Here is a 19,407-nt window from a genome sequence, read left to right on the forward strand (position 1 = left end):
AAAACCCCTAATCAAATATGAATTAAATAATCTGTGACAACGTATCAACATTTTATAAACTATTTTAAAGCGCCGCACGAGAGTCGCGGAAAGATGACGTCATACGCCGAAACGTGCTGTAAAAGTAAAGGTCGAGAGAAAAAGTCTTTAAAATATTAATTCACCCTTTAATGACGTTCGATGTTGTCGACTTTGAAACGTTTTACTATATTCATCGTTGGTTTCTGGCTCAGCGCCGTCGATTTGGGTACCGTACTGTATTTTGGCAGGGAATAGTTGGACGATGAGCGAGCCAAGTGACGTTTGGGGATTTCCAGTGCAGCTAGCAACCAATCGGCGGAAGGAGCGCTGCTGCGGAAACGCAAACGCCGAAAGTGCTGCAAACGCCACTCTTCGTCGCCGTCATCGCTGTGGCACCCCTCACATGGCTTCGGGGGCGTTTGGAGCCCCCTGAACACCTTTTGACTCGCGTCACGGAACGGACGACCTTTATTGAGAATAAAACGCCCCATAGCGACTGTTTTGATGTACTTGGAGACATGGACGTTTTTCGCTGCGCCCCCGGTAGGTGTTCTCTAAATTTTGTCCATGTGTGTCAAAGTGTGTATTGATGGCCGGGCGATGACATCATTGGCATACAATGTACTTTTTCCCCCTCTTTATGCGACTCCCCCGTTTGTCAACTGTCGAACACGTTTAGGCTGTTATTGTCTTTTCTCTTGTTCATCGATTCTTTGTTTTTGTCCTGCAGAGAGAGGACTGTCCGATTTTGGTGAGTACAAGACTGCATCTGCTCTGTTGTGGTTTGTCTGAAGGCTTGAGTGCAGGTTGACCTGATACTGAAGATAACTTGTCATTTTTAATCATTACCCCTAAGCGACACTTAAAACAAATTTGAACAGAAAGTTAACGGGAATCCAAACATGTTAAGCCCACACTACTCTAAATACTTTCTTCTGATTATTATTGTTTGTGGATTATGAAATACAAAAAATTATTTTAAAAAAATTGCTTAGTTCATATTTTGCAAGCATGACGTCACTGATGTTTTGGTGTGTGAACTGTTATACTACTTAGTGAGGTCAGCCATCTTGTGGCGCCCCTCCTTCCACATGCTAATGACTCTCTTATGCGTCAGACCTCATCCAGGAGATCATTACAGAGGACCACACAGGCATATCCCTCCCCAGACCGCCGCCACCTCCTGCCGAGCTGCACGGCCAGAACCACAGGATGCACCGGCTTTGCTCTGCCTCCTCCCCGCCACCTTCTCAGCCGGTGCTGGTGGCGAGAGGCACCGCGTGTCAGGTAAATTTCAATTGTTGTTTGTTCGAAGCTAGTTTCAAGAAGCCAATCACTTTCTTCCCAACATTCCATTATTTGATCAAAATGGCATATTTTTGGCTTTCATCTTCAAGAATGAATGATGGATATTGTTGAAAAGTGGATCGAATATATTTTCAGACTGTGTGGCATGACTGTACGCATTCATGTTGAATTCGTGCAATAGTGCCACTGGGGGGGGGGGTTGAGCAAAGAAAAGGCCTTTTCATCCCAGTCCAGAGAATAAGGAGGTGATTAATAGGGGTGTAAATCGCAGGTTTTGTAACGATACGATATCATATCGATACAAAGAATCACGATACAATATTTGCCGATATCTGAAAGCCTGCTGTGAATCGTTACACCCCTAGTTTCAAACTACTTTTAGGGTTTCTAAGAATAGGGTTTCTAACTAGGCTTTCAAAACTAGGGTTAGGGTTTCCGACCAGGGTTTCCAAGGAGTTTTGCCATTGCTAATTAGGGTTTCAAACTAGGGTTAGGGTTTCCGACTAGGGTTTTAAACCAAGGTTAGGGTTACAAACTAGGTTTTAAAGCTAGGCTTAAGGTTTCCAACGAGGCTTTCAAACTACTTTTAGGGTTTCTAAGATTAGGGTTTCTAACTAGACTTTCAAAACTAGGGCTAGGGTTTTCGACTAGGGTTTCCAAAATTAGGGTTAGGATTAGGGTTGGGGTTAGGGTTTCTAACTAGGCTTTCAAAACTAGGGTTAGGGTTAGAGTTAGAGTTAGAGTTAGAGTTAGAGTTAGAGTTAGGGTTAGGGTTAGAGTTAGAGTTAGAGTTAGAGTTAGAGTTAGGGTTAGGGTTAGGGTTAGGGTTAGGGTTAGGGTTAGGGTTAGAGTTAGGGTTAGGGTTACTAACTAGGCTTTCAAAACTAGAGTTAGGGTTAGGGTTAGGGTTTCTAACTAGGCTTTCAAAACTAGGGTTAGGGTTTCCGACTAGGGTTTCCAAGGAGTTTTGCCATCGCTAATTAGGGTTTCAAACCAGGCTCAGGGTTTCCGACTAGGGTTTTAAACCAAGGTTAGGGTTTCAAACTAGGTTTTAAAGCTAGGGTTAGGGTTTCCAACGAGGGTTTCAAACTACTTTTAGAGTTTCTAAGATTAGGGTTTCTAACTAGGCTTTCAAAACGAGGGTTAGGGTTTCCGACCAGGGTTTCCAAGGAGTTTTGCCATTGCTATTTTGGGTTTCAAACTAGGGTTAGGGTTTCCGACTAGGGTTTTAAACAAAGGTTAGGGTTATAAACTTGATTTTAATGCTAGGGTTAGGGTTTCCAACGAGGGTTTCAAACTACTTTTATGGTTTCTAAGATCAGGGTTTCTAACTAGGCTTTCAAAACTAGGGTTAGGGTTTCCGACCAGGGTTTCCAAGGAGTTTTGCCATCGCTAATTCAAGTTTCAAACAAGGGGTAGGGTTTCCGACTAGGGTTTTAAACCAAGCTTAGGGTTACAAACTAGGTTTTAAAGCTAAGGTTAGGGTTTCCAACGAGGGTTTCAAACTACTTTTAGGGTTTCTAAGATTAGGGTTTCTAACTAGGCTTTCAAAACTAGGGTTAGGGTTTTCGACTAGGGTTTCCAAAGTTAGGGTTAGGGTTGGGGTTAGGGTTTCTAACTAGGCTTTCAAAACTAGGGTTAGAGTTAGAGTTAGAGTTAGAGTTAGGGTTAGGGTTAGGGTTAGGGTTAGGGTTAGAGTTAGAGTTAGAGTTAGAGTTAGGGTTAGGGTTAGGGTTACTAACTAGGCTTTCAAAACTAGAGTTAGGGTTAGGGTTAGGGTTTCTAACTAGGCTTTCAAAACTAGGGTTAGGGTTTCCGACTAGGGTTTCCAAGGAGTTTTGCCATCGCTAATTAGGGTTTCAAACCAGGCTCAGGGTTTCCGACTAGGGTTTTAAACCAAGGTTAGGGTTTCAAACTAGGTTTTAAAGCTAGGGTTAGGGTTTCCAACGAGGGTTTCAAACTACTTTTAGAGTTTCTAAGATTAGGGTTTCTAACTAGGCTTTCAAAACGAGGGTTAGGGTTTCCGACCAGGGTTTCCAAGGAGTTTTGCCATTGCTATTTTGGGTTTCAAACTAGGGTTAGGGTTTCCGACTAGGGTTTTAAACAAAGGTTAGGGTTACAAACTTGATTTTAATGCTAGGGTTAGGGTTTCCAACGAGGGTTTCAAACTACTTTTATGGTTTCTAAGATCAGGGTTTCTAACTAGGCTTTCAAAACTAGGGTTAGGGTTTCCGACCAGGGTTTCCAAGGAGTTTTGCCATCGCTAATTCAAGTTTCAAACAAGGGGTAGGGTTTCCGACTAGGGTTTTAAACCAAGTTTAGGGTTACAAACTAGGTTTTAAAGCTAAGGTTAGGGTTTCCAACGAGGGTTTCAAACTACTTTTAGGGTTTCTAAGATTAGGGTTTCTAACTAGGCTTTCAAAACTAGGGTTAGGGTTTTCGACTAGGGTTTCCAAAGTTAGGGTTAGGGTTAGGGTTGGGGTTAGGGTTTCTAACTAGGCTTTCAAAACTAGGGTTAGGGTTAGAGTTAGAGTTAGGATTAGGGTTAGGGTTAGGGTTAGGGTTAGGGTTAGGGTTACTAACTAGGCTTTCAAAACTAGAGTTAGGGTTAGGGTTAGGGTTTCTAACTAGGCTTTCAAAACTAGGGTTAGGGTTTCCGACTAGGGTTTCCAAGGAGTTTTGCCATCGCTAATTAGGGTTTCAAACCAGGCTCAGGGTTTCCGACTAGGGTTTTAAACCAAGGTTAGGGTTTCAAACTAGGTTTTAAAGCTAGGGTTAGGGTTTCCAACGAGGGTTTCAAACTACTTTTAGAGTTTCTAAGATTAGGGTTTCTAACTAGGCTTTCAAAACGAGGGCTAGGGTTTCCGACCAGGGTTTCCAAGGAGTTTTGCCATTGCTATTTTGGGTTTCAAACTAGGGTTAGGGTTTCCGACTAGGGTTTTAAACAAAGGTTAGGGTTACAAACTTGATTTTAATGCTAGGGTTAGGGTTTCCAACGAGGGTTTCAAACTACTTTTATGGTTTCTAAGATCAGGGTTTCTAACTAGGCTTTCAAAACTAGGGTTAGGGTTTCCGACCAGGGTTTCCAAGGAGTTTTGCCATCGCTAATTAAAGTTTCAAACAAGGGGTAGGGTTTCCGACTAGGGTTTTAAACCAAGCTTAGGGTTACAAACTAGGTTTTAAAGCTAAGGTTAGGGTTTCCAACGAGGGTTTCAAACTACTTTTAGGGTTTCTAAGATTAGGGTTTCTAACTAGGCTTTCAAAACTAGGGTTAGGGTTTTCGACTAGGGTTTCCAAAGTTAGGGTTAGGGTTAGGGTTGGGGTTAGGGTTTCTAACTAGGCTTTCAAAACTAGGGTTAGGGTTAGGGTTAGGATTAGGATTAGGGTTAGGGTTAGGGTTAGGGTTAGGGTTAGGGTTAGGGTTAGAGTTAGAGTTAGGGTTAGGGTTACTAACTAGGCTTTCAAAACTAGAGTTAGGGTTAGGGTTAGGGTTTCTAACTAGGCTTTCAAAACTAGGGTTAGGGTTTCCGACTAGGGTTTCCAAGGAGTTTTGCCATCGCTAATTAGGGTTTCAAACCAGGCTCAGGGTTTCCGACGAGGGTTTTAAACCAAGGTTAGGGTTTCAAACTAGGTTTTAAAGCTAGGGTTAGGGTTTCCAACGAGGGTTTCAAACTACTTTTAGAGTTTCTAAGATTAGGGTTTCTAACTAGGCTTTCAAAACGAGGGTTAGGGTTTCCGACCAGGGTTGCCAAGGAGTTTTGCCATTGCTATTTTGGGTTTCAAACTAGGGTTAGGGTTTCCGACTAGGGTTTTAAACAAAGGTTAGGGTTACAAACTTGATTTTAATGCTAGGGTTAGGGTTTCCAACGAGGGTTTCAAACTACTTTTATGGTTTCTAAGATCAGGGTTTCTAACTAGGCTTTCAAAACTAGGGTTAGGGTTTCCGACCAGGGTTTCCAAGGAGTTTTGCCATCGCTAATTCAAGTTTCAAACAAGGGGTAGGGTTTCCGACTAGGGTTTTAAACCAAGTTTAGGGTTACAAACTAGGTTTTAAAGCTAAGGTTAGGGTTTCCAACGAGGGTTTCAAACTACTTTTAGGGTTTCTAAGATTAGGGTTTCTAACTAGGCTTTCAAAACTAGGGTTAGGGTTTTCGACTAGGGTTTCCAAAGTTAGGGTTAGGGTTAGGGTTGGGGTTAGGGTTTCTAACTAGGCTTTCAAAACTAGGGTTAGGGTTAGAGTTAGAGTTAGAGTTAGGATTAGGGTTAGGGTTAGGGTTAGGGTTAGGGTTAGGGTTAGGGTTAGAGTTAGGGTTAGGGTTAGGGTTACTAACTAGGCTTTCAAAACTAGAGTTAGGGTTAGGGTTAGGGTTTCTAACTAGGCTTTCAAAACTAGGGTTAGGGTTTCCGACTAGGGTTTCCAAGGAGTTTTGCCATCGCTAATTAGGGTTTCAAACCAGGCTCAGGGTTTCCGACTAGGGTTTTAAACCAAGGTTAGGGTTTCAAACTAGGTTTTAAAGCTAGGGTTAGGGTTTCCAACGAGGGTTTCAAACTACTTTTAGAGTTTCTAAGATTAGGGTTTCTAACTAGGCTTTCAAAACGAGGGCTAGGGTTTCCGACCAGGGTTTCCAAGGAGTTTTGCCATTGCTATTTTGGGTTTCAAACTAGGGTTAGGGTTTCCGACTAGGGTTTTAAACAAAGGTTAGGGTTACAAACTTGATTTTAATGCTAGGGTTAGGGTTTCCAACGAGGGTTTCAAACTACTTTTATGGTTTCTAAGATCAGGGTTTCTAACTAGGCTTTCAAAACTAGGGTTAGGGTTTCCGACCAGGGTTTCCAAGGAGTTTTGCCATCGCTAATTAAAGTTTCAAACAAGGGGTAGGGTTTCCGACTAGGGTTTTAAACCAAACTTAGGGTTACAAACTAGGTTTTAAAGCTAAGGTTAGGGTTTCCAACGAGGGTTTCAAACTACTTTTAGGGTTTCTAAGATTAGGGTTTCTAACTAGGCTTTCAAAACTAGGGTTAGGGTTTTCGACTAGGGTTTCCAAAGTTAGGGTTAGGGTTGGGGTTAGGGTTTCTAACTAGGCTTTCAAAACTAGGGTTAGGGTTAGGGTTAGGGTTAGGGTTAGAGTTAGAGTTAGGATTAGGGTTAGGGTTAGGGTTAGGGTTAGGGTTAGAGTTAGAGTTAGGGTTAGGGTTACTAACTAGGCTTTCAAAACTAGAGTTAGGGTTAGGGTTAGGGTTTCTAACTAGGCTTTCAAAACTAGGGTTAGGGTTTCCGACTAGGGTTTCCAAGGAGTTTTGCCATCGCTAATTAGGGTTTCAAACCAGGCTCAGGGTTTCCGACGAGGGTTTTAAACCAAGGTTAGGGTTTCAAACTAGGTTTTAAAGCTAGGGTTAGGGTTTCCAACGAGGGTTTCAAACTACTTTTAGAGTTTCTAAGATTAGGGTTTCTAACTAGGCTTTCAAAACGAGGGTTAGGGTTTCCGACCAGGGTTGCCAAGGAGTTTTGCCATTGCTATTTTGGGTTTCAAACTAGGGTTAGGGTTTCCGACTAGGGTTTTAAACAAAGGTTAGGGTTACAAACTTGATTTTAATGCTAGGGTTAGGGTTTCCAACGAGGGTTTCAAACTACTTTTAGGGTTTCTAAGATCAGGGTTTCTAACTAGGCTTTCAAAACTAGGGTTAGGGTTTCCGACCAGGGTTTCCAAGGAGTTTTGCCATCGCTAATTAAAGTTTCAAACAAGGGGTAGGGTTTCCGACTAGGGTTTTAAACCAAGCTTAGGGTTACAAACTAGGTTTTAAAGCTAAGGTTAGGGTTTCCAACGAGGGTTTCAAACTACTTTTAGGGTTTCTAAGATTAGGGTTTCTAACTAGGCTTTCAAAACTAGGGTTAGAGTTTCCGACCAGGGTTTCCAAGGAGTTTTGCCATTGCTAATTAGGGTTTCAAGCTAGGGTTAGGGTTTCCGACTAGGGTTTTAAATCAAGGTTAGGGTTACAAACTAGGGGTGTAAATCGCGGGTTTTGTAACGATACGATATCATATCGATACAAAGAATCACGATACGATATTTGCCGATATCTTAAAGCCTGCTGTGATTCATTCACGATACATCACGATATAGTGCTCTACGATCGATATAGAACAATATCCTGATTTATAACAATTCATACGCAAAATCAACAAGGTACTGCAAACTCTTTATTTAGGAAATTACAAAGTGCTTCCAAACGAATGACTTGAAGCCCAAAGGGGAGCGAATTTCCTCGTCTTCTTGGACACTAGCCATAGCACCAGCCTAGGAGCCGCGTAGTTGTCGGCTCCCCTTTCACGTGCCTGCTCTGCTCACAACACAACACGCCGCGCACTGCTCCCGGAAAGAGGAAGCAAGCAACAATGAACTGGATTTCAAAATAAAGTCGCGTCTAATGTCCGAGGTCAAAAACGGGCGATATAGATCGATATTTACGTTTAGCATCGATGCCAACAAATCGTAGAGCATTATATCGATTAATCGATGTGTATCGATGAATCGTTACACCCCTAGTGATTAATGGCTGCAATGGTTTTGGTTTGACCGTTTTGGTCAAAGATGAGTCTTTATGTCACATCACATTAAATGCTTTGGCTTCATGGCTTTCACTATTATCTGGTGCATGAAGTGAAGGTGATCCAAGTAAACATGGAGGTCATGATTTTAGAAAGCTATATTGTCATACACAGAGATTAGAATTTAATGTTCAAATGTTTCTTGTATTTAGCCAAAGTGTAATGATAAAAATGGTCTCCAAAGTCGAGCAGAATCCTCGAATGGATTGTGTTCGATCTTTGAAGTTCCTATTTGACTTTGAGCCAAGCCCAATAATCCAAGTGGTTCCCAACTATTATGCCTTGCCACACTGGCATGCAGTGACAGATCATCAAGGTTGCCGTGGGAATGAATCCAATTTGACACAATGTGTCTGATCATTGTGATTCATTTCTTGAAACTATACGATCTTTATTCATTCGTGGCGTAAAGTGACAGACAGAAAAAAAAAAAAAAATTGTGAGTAAATTGAGACAAGTTATGCCTTTTGTCACCTATGAATTTTTTGTGTGTGTAAAATTGGTGCTGAGAAATGCTTTAAGAACCTCGCAGGAATATCCCTGTAACAACGCTTTGCTAACTTGGCAGAAGTCATGTGATTTCTCATGGGCGATTCCACAGTACCAAGCAGTCAGGCAGGTCTTACTGTAAACCACGCGGCTCAGCCAACATGGCTTTTACGTCACAGCCAAAGAAACTCCATGGAAGGAATTGCGAAGCCGAGCTGTAACTTGACTCCTACTTTCGTTTTGCCCGTCCTCTACTGGCCAAAACCCTCCCCGATGGGGTGAAAGGTCACATTCTTGGCCGGGAGCCGCTCTTCCATTGGTCGTTGACTGTGAGCTGACTTCCTATTTCCTTTGGGCTGGTGCCGCTCAGCTCTTTTATTTTTGCGTTTGTCGAATGCTTTACGCCAGCAACGAGAGCATGTTACCTCAGGCAAGATGATGGCACGTTGAGCGGCTGGGTCTCCTTTACTGTCTGCTGCTGCTTCTCTTTGTTCCCTAGAGGTTGGCTCGCTTGAATATTTACCGCATGATGTCATATTAAGCGATCCGGTCCGTGGCTCACTTGTTTTTAGGTGCGTTCGATATCGTCTGGGTAATGGAAACTTGCTAACTATGCAAAAAAAAAAAAAAAAAATACGACTTTTTCATGCTACTGAGCTTGTGGGTTTCCCTCATCACCGTCAGCATTACAGACAGTTTTGTTTTTGTTTTCTTTTAGTCAAGCTGCAGCTTCACCCCACCTCTCCAGCAGCTCTGCTCGCCCCGGGACATGTCTCAATGCCCGCCTCCCCATCCTCAAGCCGGCTCCTCCCGCCACGGTCGCGGCCACCCGCGCCCGCTAACCTCCAAGCCCTTCAACGCCGCCGCCGCTAAGAGCCGGTCCGGGGTGGAGATGCTGGAGCGCAGTCTGGAGAAGCCCAAGCTGGGGGTGGTGGAGCAACCCAAAGAGCGAGGCATGAGGTTTCGCTATGAGTGCGAAGGCCGCTCGGCCGGCAGCATCCTGGGCGCGTCCGGCAGTGAAAGCAACAAGACTCAGCCTGCCATCGAGGTATGGAGGATGTCACGGGTAATTTCATTCGGATGACAAATTGGGATTTTAGTCCTTTTAAACACACCTTGTGTCAACATGTTTGAGAAAATGGAGCCGGAAGTTTAAAAAAAAAAAAAAAAAAGGCCCCATCCAATATGTATGACTTTTTTTTAGATTCAAGGTTCCATCGAGCACTTGAAGAAGGTCACGGTCACGGTTTCCCTGGTGACCAAAGACCCCCCACACCGGCCGCACCCCCACTGCCTGGTCGGAAAAGACTGCCCGAAGGGATCGGGCATCTGCGTGGTGACGTTGAATCCTCACAGCAACCGGCGCCACAGGTGCGGCTTTTCATCTCCAGACGTGTTGTCCTTGTTCCACCACGTGGGGCGTGTACGGTTTTTCATGCTTGTTGGTCGTTGGCTGTGATTTGACAGCTTCGCCAACCTGGGCATCCAGTGTGTGAGGAGGAAAGAACTTGACGTCTCATTGCAAAAAAGAAGAAGCCAGAATATTGACCCATTTTTAAGTAAGACACACACACATGCACGCCTCTTTGTGTGTGTGTATGATGGTATGTCATAATCATTGATGTATTTGTTCCCTTAGCTGGTCACTCCAAGGGCATCGAGGACATGGACATGAACGCCGTGCGTTTGTGTTTCCAGTGTGAGCTGGAGTGGGAGGACGGCACGATGGACAGTCTCAGTCCCGTGGTGTCCAACCCCGTCTATGACAAAAGTAGGCAATGCACACACAATTGAAATCTTTTTAAGTGTTGTTTACTATAACAATCTTGGTTGTTTTAATTCTATTTTTTCGCATCGCATCTGATGGCTGGCCGGATTTGCTTTTCCCTGTCAGAGGCCACCACGACATCCCAGTTAAAAATCAGCCAGCTGAACCAGTACACGGGACCCTGCACTGGCAAGACGGAGATCTACATGCTGTGTGACAAAGTGCAGAAAGGTACGGTACATGTCATCCGCTCGCCCGAAAATAAGCTCCGCCGACCGTTTTTTCTGCATGCAGATGATGTCGAGATCATCTTCCGGCGCGGCTCTTGGAAAGCAAACGGCGAGTTCGCCCAGACGGACGTCCACCGGCAGATCGCCATCGTGTTCAAAACGCCACCCTACCAGGACCAGGACATCGCGGAGGAAGTGGACGTCTGCGTCACCCTGCGCCGGCTGTCCGACCAAATGGAGAGCGAGCCGGTCACCTTCACGTACCTGCCATATAATCCAGGTCTTAAGGCCGTGCAACACGTGCAAACCTAACTGCAAGCATCTTAACATATTGCTTTTGTTATTGTAACACAGAAATAACCATTTAAGCTGTGCAACACCTTGATGAGTGTTTTTGTGACCTTTTCCACTGTCAGATCCATATGAGGTGAAGCGCAAGAGAAAGATCAAGTCAGACATGAACTTCCAAGACAAAGCCAACGTCACAGGTGTGTATCACGGTATCCTTGTGACCTTTTGACCCCGGGTTTCACAATTTAGCAGCATGCAATTTTTGTAGGAACAAAAAGTATACTTTTATGTCACACTTCAAATCTCAATTGGATTGTAAAAAAAAAAAAACAACATAATTACTATTTGTTTTTAAAACGGTTCAGCCCTACTGTGTACCAATCACTTATCGTTTCTACTGGCAGCCGAGTGCGCAGCGGCACCGGAACAGACCTTCCACTTCGCTCACGCCATGTCATCACCGTGCTCAGCCCAGGCGGGGCCCGGACCTTCGGGGGAGATGTGCTACCCTGAGCCCCTGGATGCCAACATGGACAGTAAAGATATGGCCCTCCTCAACCAGCTGATGGAGATGCCCGCCCTTGTGGACTTGTTTTCAGACTTACCCACCGTCTCAGCCATGCCTGAGACTAGTCAGGCCCCCTTTCCCAACATGGACCCCAACCAGAACTTCGGCCTGTACACGCAGGACTTCTCTCATTACGCCGACTTGCAGTTCAACATGCTGGTCAATGGGAACTGGGAAATGCAGACCGAGCCACCGGCCAGCCCGTCCAACGTGGTGCAGGTGAAGACCGAAGACGACCTATGAGGGCATGAAACTCCGGGTAATAGTCTGCACCGCAACCGTCACTTAAACATCTTTCCATTTTGTTTCAGCTAACATCATATAACATTAACTTCCTGTAGTTAAGTAGTAAATTAAGTAGTGCTAGTCAATCATAAGGACTTGTTTATGCAGGGGCTGTTCTTGTGTATCAAAGTAAAAATAATTATGAACGTCTCAGTAGCCACAAAATGTACTCAAATACAAGTACTGCTATTTTTTTTTAGAAATTGTTTTGAATACACTTTTCTTTGTTTACACATGAAACAGTACAATTGGCTCACCTAAAAAATATTCCATAGCCATTTTTCCTGTTGTAGTTATTACTACGTTTCATGCAGGTTTGTCCTTTTGAAGATTGATAAAGGGAAAAGTATATGAAATGTAGTCTCGATTTAATCTCAAATGTGTCTTTTTTTTCTCCCTCACACAAAAGCTGACACGATGTAAAGCATTGATTTATTACTTAAACTGCTCGCAAATTCATTCTGAAGGCCTTGCTGGTCATGGCTTTAGTGAAAGGGAGCCGCTCAGCATTGCCAAATACTTGAGTGTATATGTGTATAGTATTTGTTTATTTTATAAATTGTCATGTGCCTAAGTTTAGACTGAAAAATTCTGAACTGTTTTCTTGTCATTATTGAGTCATGGGATATTTCAAGTTTCACTCTCAAAAGGAACTGGCGTGTTTGCCAGCGCACTTAAACAAACCTGTCGAACATTCCAATGTAAATAAACACTGCGATGACGGGAAAAGTAAAACATGACAAAAATCAACTCTTTATCGTAAGTGTCATCATTGGAAACCATTGCACTTTACAATTCTCAAGAATTAGACGTGTACATGTTACAGTGAATTGTGCAAGTTCTTGTTTTGTCTTTCCAAGTAGCTGCTGCTGGTGCTACTACCTGCTTTGTGAGGACTTATTCGGTTCCTCTCTCACTTTAGGGATGACAATTTGCTCATACTGGTGCAGAACGATGGACAAAGTGTGACACATAAAGTGATAAAAAAAAAAAAAAAAAAAGGCCGTTGAAAATGAGAACCAAATGCAAAAGTCGTTAGACGTGTTTATATGATAAACGCAGGTGCACGTCGGTGTGTATATTTATAGTGGCCACATTTTTTTCGGCGAGCTAGGTTTTCAACACCCACGGGAGTCCCCACATTATTTACAGGAAATCCCCGTAACACGAGTTGCTCTTACCAACTCAAACACTGATGATGAGCGCCATTTAGGTGACGTTTGTACAAATTAGTGTTGGCTCGTGAGTGAACGATTCGTCAAAAGAACGAAGCTTTTCAGTGAACGTGAGTGAACGGATGGCTCCCTGAAGTTATTCGTTCTTTTTTCAGTTCATAGGACTTCAACCAACACGCAATGACGTACCAACGTTACGGTAATGCGCATTAGTGTTGGTTCGTGAGTGAACGATTCTTCAAAAGAACACATATTTTCAGTGAACGAGAGTTCCAAAAGTGATTCGTTCTTTTTACCAGTTCATATGACTTCAACCAGTAGGTGTCGGTAATGCTCATTGAAGCTGGTGCCACATCGCCGTCAAACAAAACGAAGAAGAAAATGACGTCACTTCCCGTTCACGAACGAGTCGTGGATTGCATTTCCCGTTCACCAAACTGAACGTTTCTGTGAGTGAACGAGTCAGTGAGTGAGTGATTTGCATTTCCAGTTCATCGCGAGAACTGACCAGTGAGGGAACGAATCGTGACTTTCCCGTTCGCGAACGAGTCAATGGGTCAACTGCCTTCCTTCCCCCCGTGCATCAACGGATCAGTCAGTGAACGTGTTGCGGCTCCTTGCGTGAACAATTCAGTGAATGAAACACCACTTCTTTTGTGCTCATTTTCTCCAAGCTAACGGCTAACTGTATTGCATGAAGGGATGCGCCGTTATGCAACAACGGGGAGATTATGCTTCTCTTTGGGTCATCTTGATTTTATAACACTTACAGTAGTTTTAAAATAACGTGTATGCATATACACGCCTAAATATTGTTATCCAATATATCTATTGCAATTTCACATTAGATTGCTGGTTTGAGATTTACTTTTATTATTATTGTTATTATTATTTTAATAAACATTTGTTAAAACTTGTCTGGTGTTTTATTCCTTGTTTTTATATTCGCCAATTAAAACATAAAAATCAGACATTTGGTTAACTGCTTAATATGACAATATGTATGTGTTTTACGTTGTTATATGAGTTGGTGTCCCCCAAAATAACAAATGTCGGCACAACAGATTTTTTTTTCAACCTTTTATTCAAACACAAACACATTCCGTATAATAACACCATCAACTACAATCTAACAAATACAAATTAAAACAATGTCGGCATAACTGTGTCGGCTGGCATAGCAGCAACGTGTCACTCACTCGTGAATCTTCGCGAACGAACCTGAAAATGGCGGCGTACCTAATAGAGTGTCCGAGTGACGTCACAGATCGAACAGCCAATCAGAAAGTGGGGGTGAGGGTGGGTGTATCACTTTTCACTAATAAAGTGGCCTGTTATTAGGTACACTTGAAAATGGCGGTGTACCTAATGGAGTGTCCGAGTGACGTCACAGATCAACCAGCCAATCAGAAAGTGGGGGTGAGGGCGGGTGTGGCACTTTTCACTTTCATTTAAGCTTTGACCATGATTTTTCCCTAATGAAGTGGCCTGTTATTAGGTACACTTGAAAATGGCGGTGTACCTAATGGAGTGTCCATGTGATTCCCTCGTTAAGTGCACCTGCGTGAAAAGTTTTAGCTCCTGCAGAACGTGAAAGAAGCTAAAACTTTTCACGCAGCTGCACTTAACGAGGGTAACTTGGCAAACGTATTGGAACTCGGCCCCGAGGACTAGAGCTTGACACCTGTCACCTTTGACCATGATATCTGCTTAATAAAGTGGCCGGTTATTAGGTACACTTGAAAATGGCGGTGTACCTAATGGACTGTCCGTGTGATTCCCTCATTAAGTGCACCTGCGTGAAAAGTTTTAGGTCCTGCGGAACGTGAAAGGGGCTAAAACTTTTCACGCAGGTGCGCTTAACGAGGGTCACTTGGAAAACATGTTGGAACGCGGCCCAGAGGACTAGAGGTTGACACCTGTGACCTTTGACCGTGATATTTCCCTAATAAAGTGGCCTGTTATTAGGTACACTTGAAAATGGCGGTGTACCTAATGGAGTGTCTATATGATTCCCTCGTTAAGTGCACCTGCGTGAAAAGTTTTAGCTCCTGCGGAACGTGAAAGAGGCTAAAACTTTTCACGCAGGTGTGTTTAACGAGGGTCACTTGGAAAACATATTGGAACGCGGCCCCGAGGACTAGAACTTGACACCTGTGACCTTTGACCATGATAGTTCCCTAATAAAGTGGCCTGTTATTAGGTACACTTGAAAATGGCGGTGTACCTAATGGAGTGTCCGTGTGATTCCCTCGTTAAGTGCACCTGCGTGAAAAGTTTTAGCTCCTGCGGAACGTGAAAGGGGCTAAAACTTTTCACGCAGGTGCGCTTAACGAGGGTCACTTGGAAAACATGTTGGAACGCGGCCCAGAGGACTAGAGGTTGACACCTGTGACCTTTGACTGTGATATTTCCCTAATAAAGTGGCCTGTTATTAGGTACACTTGAGAATGGCGGTGTACCTAATGGAGTGTCCATGTGATTTCCTCGTTAAGTGCACCTGCGTGAAAAGTTTTAGCTCCTGCGGAACGTGAAAGGGGCTAAAACTTTTCACGCAGGTGCGCTTAACGAGGGTCACTTGGAAAACATGTTGGAACGCGGCCCAGAGGACTAGAGGTTGACACCTGTGACCTTTGACCAGGATATTTCCCTAATAAAGTGGCCTGTTATTAGGTACACTTGAAAATGGCGGTGTACCTAATGGAGTGTCCATGTGATTTCCTCGTTAAGTGCACCTGCGGGAAAAGTTTTAGCTCCTGCAGAACGTGAAAGGAGCTAAAACTTTTCACGCAGGTGTGTTTAACGAGGGTCACTTGGAAAACATATTGGAACGCGGCCCGAGGACTAGAGCTTGATACCTGTGACCTTTGACCATGATATTTCCCTAATAAAGTGGCCTGTTATTAGGTACACTTGAAAATGGCGGTGTTAATGGAGTATCCAAGTGACGTCACAGATCAAACAGCCAATCAGGAAGTGGCCTGTTATTAGGTACACCTCATGGACACTTCAATAGGTACACTACACGATGTAAAACAAATAAATGAATAAATAAGAAAGTGTAGCAAACGATTTGGTGAACGATTCTTTTGAACAAATCTTTTGAGTGAACTGATTCTAAATATTTTTTAATTTAATTTTTTTTTTACACAGAAACCCTTGCTATGTATGGTAATAAAAAAAAAAAAGGCATGGTCATTTTTCTTTCAAAAAAGCCTTACATGGTTGTTTAAAAAAAAAAAAGCCTTACTATACATGGTTATTTTTTAAAGAAAAAAAAAAAGCCTTACTATACATGTTTTTTTGGTTTTTTTTAGAAAAAAAAAAACCTTATGTACATGGTCATTTTTCTTACAAAAAAAGCCTTACGGTAGATGGTAAAACTTTTTACAAAAAAATCTTACTATACATTATCATGAGCACTCATACACACCAAACAAAAGTGGAGTTTTCAAACATTTTATTCTCACTGTTAAAACATACATTTGTTGTATTTACACCAGCGTTGATCTTTCTTCCAACAATAAAAGAAAGCAGAAGTGAGATGAGTTGTAGTTCATGTTTCCTGCATGCCTTTTTAAGGTGTTCTTCACTTGTTTTCCATGAGATGCGGCTCAGACAGTTTTTGCATGCGCAGCTCCTCTATCAGCTTTTCTGTACACACTTTGAAGAGCGGCTCAGGATCCTGGCGGACACACAAGCACATTCCATCAAACGCATGTCCAGTAACTAAATTGTTCACTTTGAAAATGTCACAGTGTTACCTTGTGCTCCAGCTGCCTCTGCTTCTCCACAGCTTCTTCAAGAGTCAGACCCATCCACTCGGCCTCCTCCTCTGGTATCTCAAACTGCTGCTTAGCATGGCGACAAAACACGAATATATATCATTTCTCGGACTTTCACTTTTGTGCAGCCAGAGCTCTTACCTTATATTTGTTGTACACCTTTTCTCTGGTTATTGGGTCATCTGGATACAACTGAGTGTCTTTGCGAGCCAGCCTCAGTAACATGGCCCTTTTCAGGTCCATGCCCAGTTTAGAGTTCAGATCTTCCTTGGGCGTCTAACAAAAACAGCAGACAAATGCTGAAATCATGCTGTCCACTAGGGGGAGCTAACGGCCTTCAAAAGGAGTTCAGATCTTCAGCTTACTTTGAGGATGTACAAGTCAAATCCAAAAGCGGCGTCGATGAGGTCCAGGGTGCGCGGTGTGACCGTGATGGTGAATTTGTGGTCCAAGATCTCGCTGTAAAGTTCTCTCTTCAAAAGCTGCGGCTTCCACATTTTCCGCAGACGAGTGGACATCTACGCAGAGGATGAAGTTAATTCAATTCAAAAGAAATAAAATACATTGAAAACATCCTGGCACACACTCACTTTATCGTTGTGGGCATATTTGAAGCCCGTTATCCAGCCCTCACCACCCCATAGGCCCTTCTGCGACTCGGGAGGGTAGTAGATGGGGATTGGGTTGTCTTGCACTCGTTCTTTCTGCCCTGTTTTGGGGTTGAGTCGGTACTGGACCCCCAGGGGCTTCCAGTGGACCGGTGTGGGCTCCTTCGGCTCCAGAGACTTCAGGTAATGCTTGGGAAGCCGGGCATAGATGCCCTGTTTCAGTTTGAGGGCGTCCCAAATTTTAGGAGGGTACTTATGCAGAGGCATACTGGATCTTAAAGACATAAGGAGAGAGAGTTCATAGTTAGATTTACATTTTAAGTTTCACTAGGTTACATTTAATCTTTAAGTGATGTTATTTTTAAACAATTAGGACACTGTGTGCAGGACATTTAAAATCATTATTGAATGCAATTGTTCTTTATCTAAATGTGAGCATAGTTTCAGAAATATTGTTACAGTTTAATGTTACAAGTGTAATTTGTAAAATGTAATGGAAATCATGCAAGGAGTTTGAACATGCACGATTACACACTACACGTAACTAGCATGTTAAACGTACCGCTGGGCGACAAGATTATTGATCAATTCATTAATCAAACACTATTTTATATGGTCAAGGAAACTATTAAGCATGAGTCTTACCAAGCGAAATTATAAAAATGTTAAATCCACAGAGACAAACGTGAAGCATGCAAGGACATCGTCGAGCCTTGTCTTATTTCCGCATTGCTCGACCACATGACAATAACAAGGCTTATAATTGGCTGAAGGAAATATTGATGTTGCTGGTGATTGGCTAACATTTACAAGGTTTATCATTGGGGATGTTCACTGACAGAGGGGCGATAAAATTGTAGTTCCGGGAAAACCGGACGCAACACTGAAATACCAACTACAACCTTTAGCAAAAATAAATTAAATCAACTCTGTTTATTTGTAAAAGTATTTTTGCACAGAATAAATCAAAAGTGGCACAGATATTGTCTTGTATTATATCCATGTTACCTTCTATATAAACATCCTCATTACATTTAATAACTTGTAATACAAAATGTCCCCTTGGGTTACATGTAGAACGAATTATAGCGCCATTAAATATGTGCTGGAGAGTGACGACCCCTGCTGAGTGTTCCGTGCCATGAATAACCATAGATACCCCGTTGAGATTTGCAGAAATTATTCTCATTTACAGTTGAATGTGACTCTTGAATATAAACAAGATCTCATTTGAATTGTTTTGCAAAAAGCTGATTTTTGTTTTGGTCACTCACACCGTCATATGTAGGAATCGAACTCACGGTGTCGGCACACAAAACAGGCACAGTTACGCCATCAGCGACTCCCCGCAGAACTGCAATACCAACTACAACCGTTAGCAAAAATGTTAAAGTATTTTTGCCAAGAATAAATCGAAAGTGGCAGAGATATTGCCTTGTTTTGTATTATATGCATAAACGTTACCTTCTGTATAAACATCCTCATTACATTTAATAACTTGTAATACAAAATGTCCCCATGGGTCGGTCACACGCAGAACGAATTAAAGCTCCATTAAATGTGTTCTGGAGAGTGACGACCCCTGCTGAGTGTTCCGTGCCATGAATAAACCCATTGAGATTTCCAGAAATTATTGTCATTTATATTTAACTTGTACTCTTGTATAAAAAACAAGGTCCGATTTGAATTGTTTTGCAAAAAGAAATATAGCCTTACGTTTCAAAGTATGACGTAAACCCCTAGCATTAAGAGATAGAAAGAAAAGAGGAGACAGAGTGAAGAAAGTAAAGAGTACAACAAGTAAAACAAAGAAATTCAGTATGTTTATTTGTAAAAGTAAGTATTTTTGCACAGAATAAATCGAAGGTGGCATAATTTTAAGACTTTTCTGGTACAAAAATAAAAGTGACTATCAACTATAGTTGATAGTCACTTTTATACAAATATATTTCGTTTCTACCGCTAATAGTGGCACTCGTCTTTGTCCTTGTCTGTTATTTATCCTTTCTAAAATGGGGCACTTGTATTCTGGCATTCTTGTACGCTGCTGTGACAAGTAAATTTCCCCGCTGTGGGATAAATAAAGTTCTATCATCATCATCATCAAATGACAAAAGTCTTAATTTGGATCCTATAATTTAAAAATACCGTTTTTTTCCGTGTATAATGCGCAAAATTTAACTAATTTATTGTCCTAAAATCTGGGGTGCGCATTATACATGGGTACAAATTTTTTTAAATTTTTTTTTTAAGAAAATCATGGTACAACAAA

At 42.5% G+C, this 19,407-nt stretch overlaps 2 protein-coding genes across 5 annotated transcripts; one reads left to right on the forward strand and one right to left on the reverse strand.

Annotated features, from left to right (window-relative positions):
* The first annotated feature begins 114 nt into the window (after positions 1–114).
* relb (v-rel avian reticuloendotheliosis viral oncogene homolog B) lies at positions 115–12,317 on the forward strand. 3 transcript variants are annotated; one of them, XM_037268564.1, is made up of 11 exons: positions 115–564; positions 752–772; positions 1,139–1,308; positions 9,144–9,473; positions 9,630–9,796; positions 9,893–9,984; positions 10,065–10,196; positions 10,320–10,424; positions 10,488–10,703; positions 10,840–10,901; positions 11,118–12,317. In XM_037268564.1, the coding sequence occupies exons 1-11, from the start codon at positions 540–542 to the stop codon at positions 11,523–11,525; spliced, it is 1,728 nt and encodes a 575-aa protein (XP_037124459.1). In that variant the 5' UTR covers positions 115–539; the 3' UTR covers positions 11,526–12,317. The 3 variants fall into 3 exon arrangements, with proteins under 3 accessions (XP_037124459.1, XP_037124458.1, XP_037124460.1); XM_037268563.1 differs by having other exon boundaries at positions 120–564; positions 10,840–10,911; positions 11,119–12,317; XM_037268565.1 differs by lacking the exons at positions 115–564; positions 752–772; positions 1,139–1,308 and adding an exon at positions 8,130–8,926 and having other exon boundaries at positions 10,840–10,911; positions 11,119–12,317.
* Positions 12,318–16,185: 3,868 nt separating this feature from the next.
* mrpl28 (mitochondrial ribosomal protein L28) lies at positions 16,186–17,899 on the reverse strand. Of its 2 annotated transcripts, none has more exons than XM_037268274.1 (6): positions 17,781–17,899; positions 17,118–17,409; positions 16,893–17,045; positions 16,669–16,803; positions 16,507–16,593; positions 16,186–16,427 (listed from the first exon to the last, which is right to left on the reverse strand). In XM_037268274.1, the coding sequence occupies exons 2-6, from the start codon at positions 17,400–17,402 to the stop codon at positions 16,332–16,334; spliced, it is 756 nt and encodes a 251-aa protein (XP_037124169.1). In that variant the 5' UTR covers positions 17,403–17,409; positions 17,781–17,899; the 3' UTR covers positions 16,186–16,331. The 2 variants fall into 2 exon arrangements, with proteins under 2 accessions (XP_037124169.1, XP_037124168.1); XM_037268273.1 differs by having other exon boundaries at positions 16,507–16,596.
* Positions 17,900–19,407: the final 1,508 nt, after the last annotated feature.

This window comes from Syngnathus acus, chromosome 13 (genome assembly GCF_901709675.1).
Source record: "Syngnathus acus chromosome 13, fSynAcu1.2, whole genome shotgun sequence".
NCBI classification, from domain to species: Eukaryota; Metazoa; Chordata; class Actinopteri; order Syngnathiformes; family Syngnathidae; genus Syngnathus; species Syngnathus acus.